Genomic DNA, 6,106 nt, shown 5'->3' with positions numbered 1-6,106 from the left:
TGGAGGGTGAGGGGAATTGCATTTTACAAGTACAGAAATGTCTGATCCTGAGCAGGCCATATGCTGAGCCTGCTTCAGCAATTCTAGATCATAAACTCTACTGCATTTCCTAGGAAAAGAGACCTTTTAGCCAAGCTCAGCACAGTTCCTACAGATGGATTTTAAGATGGGCTTAGCACAGGATTCACTATCACTGAGAAACGTTAGGGAGAGTTTTTAAGCACTCCTACCTGCCTGGGAAAGGACAGATGAACAGAGATCGGTTCAGATGCCCTTTGTACTTCAGTTGGTAAAATATGTATGGCCTAAACAAATAGCTTCCTGTTCTGGGAAACCATTCCTGAGCAGGAAGAATGCCACTGCCCTGTACGCCCATTCTGTATGGAAAGAATCACTGGATAAATAAGGGATTCTTACTCCATACTCCTGATAAAGAAGTTATGTGTGATCTGGGCACCTTGGAAGGCACTTGCTGTGTCCTGGGCATATTGCAGGTGACATGCAGGTGTCACACACAGAGCTGTCAGCTCGTTAAAAAAGGACATTTAATCAGAAGCCAGGCAAGAAACGTACTGCAGTGATCTCTGTGCTTCAACATCCTTTTCCCTTCTAACACATCTTCCCTCCATAGCTGGGAGGGAAACTTTCATTTCAACTAAGAAGAAGAAAAGGGAAATAGAACATGCACTTATTTTCCCCCAGACATTTCCCTTTCAGGTCCACTTTAACCCTTCCCACTGAGAGGGGATGTGAGGCAAAGCTCGCCTGGGAGAGAACGTCCTCTGCTTCAGGAGGAGGACACGAGGAGGACGAGCTGGACCAGGGAGTGCAGTCAGACAAACACAACCATGCGATGTGCCATTGCCAAGCCAGCCAGGAAATGCCTTCACATTCATGAGATGGGGTGCAGCTGAGCCCCAGGACTGAGCACAAACCTTTGTGCCACGGCGCTTCATTGCCTCTGTACAGCTACATTCCCTGTGCAAGAGGCAGTCTGTACCCACGTCTGACATCACGGCTACCTTCAACTATGTGGCAGCGACCAAGCAGGGAAGAGACTCGAGTTTGGTCGGTACCTCCTTAAACACCATCTCCTATCTTGTGATTGCAGGGACGGATGGGTAAAGCAGAAATACTGTTGCTGATGACTGTGGAGTGGAAAGATACCCAGAAATTGTATCAACAGCCCTGCCAGGACTTCTGCGACATGAGCTTGGAGTTTTGGTTAGCGGTGACTAAACAACTCTCATTTTTGCTGGCAGAGGAAATTTAGCCCTACAGAGCTTCAAAAAGAAAGAAGGAAGTGGAAATTCGTAGCAAAGCGATGCCTTGCAGGCCTCAGAGAGGCAAGCACAGCACATTTCAGGAAAGGAAACCGATTTCTACTAAGAGTTAACAGAGGAAGTGTTGAGTGTCACAAGTCGTGCTCAGCACTGTGCTGCCAGCGGGCAGCCGAGAAGGCCTGGGATTTTCCCGTGCTCACTCCTGCACTCATGGAGCTGGTAAGCTTCGGCACAGCCCATTTCTCCAAAGGCCCAAGGCAAAGCCCTGCAGGCACAGCACACAGCCTCGTGGAGTCCTGTCCCGGAGCATCAGGCCTGGGAATAGGGAGGGAAACGCACCCAGCACACATCAGCACAGAGACATCCACAGCGCAAGGGAGGAGAAACGCAGCAAGGCAGCCTGTGGAACCTCCCCTGCTGGGAAACGGAGCAAAACGTCACCAGAGAAGAGCAGAGATGGTAATCTGAGTTCCCAGAGCCAGAAATATTCCACACCCACGTGGGGCTCTTCTCCACCTCCCACGGGGCTACGGGCACTGCTGGGCCGTGCTGCCCACGCTGGCGGAGCTCCTGCCTGGAGCCAGGAGGGCATTCGGGCCCAAAGGGGCTCACAGCGCGGGCACAGCACAGCGTGGGGTCTCTGAAAAAGACCCCCTCTAAGAAAGCAGAAGAAGTCTCCCCCCAAAAGCCAGGCCCCACACAGGAGTCTCTAAGAAAGCAGAAGTCTCCCCCCAAAAGCCAGGCCCCACACAGGAGCAGCCCGAAACGCAGAGGTGCTGTCAGGGCTCAGCCCTTCTGCGCTGCGGCACGGAGCCCGCGGGTGTCGGCTGAAGGGAGACGCTGCTGGGCAAAGGGCACTTCTGCGCTCAGAATTGGTGCCCGCTTAACAAGGCCGCCCAAATACACCCACACCGCCGCAGGGAGGCGGAGAAGCCGCGGACGGAGAGGAGCAGCCCGACGGTCGCGCGGCCCGGCGGCCCAGCGAGTCCTCCGGCCCGTGAGGGGGCGCTGTGCCGCGCCGCCGCCACCGCCCCCGAGGCCGCTTCCGTCGCGCCGGGCGGGCGGGCGATGGCGGCGCAGTTCCGCAGCTACGTGTGGGACCCGGCGCTGATCGTGGCGCAGATGGTGCTGCTGCAGGCCGCGTACTACAGCTCGCTCGGGCTCTGGCTCGCCCTCCTCGGCGCCCTCGGCAGCACCGGGCCCTCCCTCCACCAGATCTTCAGCGACGAGGTGAGGGTGCGGGCGGTGGGCCTTGCGCCGCGCCAGGCCCTGTCCGTGTGTCCGTGTGTCCGTGTGTCCGCTTCCCGCCGAGCGGCAGCCCTGGGGCAGGCCGGCCCGTGCGGGGCTCTGTGCGGGTGGCCCGAAGCCGAGTCAGCGCCCTCCGGCTGCGTATCCCCCGTGTCGGATGGCACCTGGCTGTGTGGGAGGGACCCCGTGCGGAGGCAACCCCTCCACCCCCCGCTCATTGCGGGGCAGTCGGACTAAATAGCTTGGGAAGGACCCTTCCAACTCAAACGGTTCTGTAAGCCCACACTGGACGCGCCCCCTTCGCCTTGCAGTCTGTCAGTGTGGACCCAGCTGCTCTTTCTGTACGGGTGTCCCAAGCAGAGAGACAGACCCAGTAGGAGGGCTGCTGTAACTGTTGGGGCTCCTCGTACAGACCATAATCAGCGCAGGGCAGTGTTGGTGTGGCCGGGCTCTGGGCTGTCATTTGTGCTGTGATTTCTTACTAATTATGCTATGTAGATTCTAGGCTTCTCGACTCCGCCTGGGAGGCTGTCCATGATGGCTTTCGTCCTCAATGCACTCACCTGGTAAGTCAGCAACCGGCCAGAGCACACACAGCACTTCTGTCACTAACGGTTCTGGTGTCTTGAGCTTGTTCTTTCGTAACACCGAACTTTAAGAGAGCTCAGCATAGTCTGCTGCCTCTCCCAAAACATCCCCTGGAAGCCCAGTGCCTGATGAGCATATCTGCTGAGGTCAGGTTATTCCCTGCTCTTGTCTGGAGAGGAGTGCAGGTGGGAACTGCTGACTGCAAAGGTGACTTCCTAGATACTGGATAAGGCATTTTACTTCACTGTCTCAGTGAGAGATTTTACCAAAAGTTACAATTAATGAGTCTCAGCAAACACTGGTCTATTAACGTATAAAGTAACGTACTTTGCACCAGCCACTGGGCAAAGATTACTGGAGGAGATTGCACAGAGAGCCGGTCAGGCTTTTTAAATTGAAAGCTCATTTCCCTGCCAACATGTAATTAAAATGCTGTAAGCCACTTAAATCTTGCAGCAGCATCTGTGAGTAAGGTGAGAAACAACCTATCCCTGAAACGGCTGAGAAGTTTTGAAACAGCTGAATAAGCAGCACCAATAACTTCTGTTAGCTCTTGCTGCATCCCTTTTCCACAGGCATAGTGCAGTTTGTTTATTCATCTGTCTTTACTTTGCAGTGCTCTGGGCTTGCTGTACTTTATCCGGCGAGGAAAACAGTGCTTGGATTTCACAGTCACAGTTCATTTCTTCCATCTTCTGGGCTGCTGGATTTATAACTCACACTTTCCCTCGACTCTGACGTGGTGGCTGGTGCACATTGTGTGCACAGCACTGATGGCTGCAATTGGGGAGTACCTCTGCATGAGGATAGAACTGAGGGAGATCCCACTGAATTCCGCTCCCAAATCCAATGTATAACTTGCTCTGGCAACAACATGCTGCATTGCGTCATTGTTTCCAGCACAAGTACATCTAATGCCTGAAAGTCATCACTGAAGAAGCACAGCAGGTCTGTTGAGACTTTTTTTTTTTTAAAGACTGCGTGAGTGTGAGCATCTCCTCTGTCATCATCAGACAGCAGAGGAGGAGAAGACGTTTATTTTATTAACACTAAGCATTTAAGGACTGTATGGCAAGCGTGCTCTTAAACTCTTCACTCTTGAGACTGTTAAAAGCCAGGTAGCAAAACTTCACAAGGAGGAGCATCTGGTATTTAATAAATGTGAAAGGGCCCTGTATGGGTACTGCAATGGCCAGCTCGTTTTGCAGGAGCTGGCATTGTGAGCAGTGGGGCTGGGAGCTGCTGCGTCCGGGCTGACACTTGTTTGTGGTTTGGTTGGAAAAAAGTCAAGGAAGTGAATGGATGGGGTAAGAAAGAATGTGGCTGTACTTACCTGAATCACCAGCTGAGACCCTAAAAACCTTGTAACGTTAGATGGGGTTGTTTGCTCTTTCCATGTTTAATACATAGAGATGTCAGACAGCAGTTTGCTGAAGAAATCTTTTGTAATAATAAAAGTATTATGTTGCTGTGAGCGTGTTACAGTTCTCCTGGGAAGCTGAGCACTTCAAAAAATACCACGAATGTCTGTATCATGGCAACAGAGGAGGAGGATACAGCCAGAGAACACCACAATTGGTAGGCTGCCCCCTGTTTAGGGCACATAAAACTTCCTGCAGTAAATCTCTCATATCTCTCCTCTGTAATCAAGGCGTCTGTGAGTGCTGTCTAGGGAAATCAGCCAACGTAATGCTCACTTCAGGAGGAGTGTCAGCAGCCCAGGGCTCCTCATGCTCAGTCCTAGACTGGAGCTGTCTCAGGTAAGCTTCCAAAGGTTTCCAAGAGCCGTTCATATTTGCCTGGTTCTTAGTTCTGACTTGGGGAAAAAAACAAAACAACAGCAGATCTGAGCTGACTGAGGTGATGTTTATTCAGGTGAGAAACTGCTGCTTGTTTCTCAGGGCGATAGGATGTGCTTTCTTTTAGAGGCACTTCCAATAACCGCACCCACGGGGCAGTCACAAATGTCAGCACCGCCGCTAGGAGGTGAGGCCGAGCGGTTCCTTCGGGTCCCACAGCCCACACGAGCAGACCCGCATCCTGCAGGGCGGCCGCTGAGGGGCGTTTGGTTTTCAGGTTCTTGCAAGGGGGCAAAGCAAGTTGTGAAGGAGGAATTTCTGCTGGGCAGCGTCTAGCTGTGGTACAGCAAAGGAGTTAACTTTCTTTTGTACGTTAATGTTTGTAAACGTTAATTTGTGCAAATTACCTGCTAATTTGGCTTGTTGAGAATTGGTGGGATGATTTGAGTTGCAGATGATAAATTCCTTGAAGTTGCTCTTTCGTTACCGGGGGAACTGTATTTCAACTCCTACTTTCCTATTGTATGAATTTGGACAGATTGATATCAAAGTGTTTTAAATACCTGGCAAGTTTGCTGCAGAGAAGGAAGGGCTGCAGGTTACATGTGCTTAAGGCACAGCTTCTCATGGCCTGAGATTTCACCAGGATCTCTTCCTGACCAAAACCCCTTTAAGCTCAACTTTAGTGCTATCATATGCATAGAAGCATGAAAGATGAAGAAGTTAACGCAAGTTCAGATGTCAGTTGTTACTGCTTCCCCTCTAACTCTGCTGTGAATTCAGCAAGGCTTTTTCATCCCTGCTCCAATCCTGGCTTCTCATATTTGAGGATACTTGCCTTCCTTCCAGTCACGTTCAGCCTAGACATGAAGCAGCTCTTGGTCTTCCAGTAGGTGCCAGTATCTCCTTCTGAAAGGAGATGTGCTTGCATGGCTGGGATCAGGGCACACAGCAGAGGGCACACTCTGCCTTGGGGCTGCCAGATTCCAGCTCGGTATGGGTTGTATTTTAAGGCTCTTTCAGGGTCATTTTGTCCTCTCCTGCTGTTTGTTGCTGGTACTGAGAGAGAACATCCCAGTTCCCTGGGAGCAGGCAGAGGAAGGAAAGTCACAGTACTCCCATTCCTTAAAGGAAAATGGACTGGGATTTCTGAGATTATATTATAGAGATGCTTTGTTCACTTGGAAC

The 6,106-nt window shown here is 51.7% G+C and overlaps 1 protein-coding gene across 1 annotated transcript; it reads left to right on the top strand.

Annotated features, from left to right (window-relative positions):
- Positions 1-2,318: 2,318 nt before the first annotated feature.
- Positions 2,319-4,593, top strand: SYS1 (SYS1, golgi trafficking protein). The gene is made up of 3 exons (NM_001278005.2): positions 2,319-2,513; positions 3,030-3,097; positions 3,736-4,593. Exons 1-3 carry the CDS (start codon positions 2,352-2,354, stop codon positions 3,974-3,976), a joined length of 471 nt encoding a protein of 156 aa, NP_001264934.1. The 5' UTR covers positions 2,319-2,351; the 3' UTR covers positions 3,977-4,593.
- Positions 4,594-6,106: the final 1,513 nt, after the last annotated feature.

Source organism: Gallus gallus, chromosome 20 (genome assembly GCF_016699485.2).
Source record: "Gallus gallus isolate bGalGal1 chromosome 20, bGalGal1.mat.broiler.GRCg7b, whole genome shotgun sequence".
Classification (NCBI taxonomy): Eukaryota; Metazoa; Chordata; class Aves; order Galliformes; family Phasianidae; genus Gallus; species Gallus gallus.
This window is presented reverse-complemented; position numbering and strand designations above follow the sequence as displayed.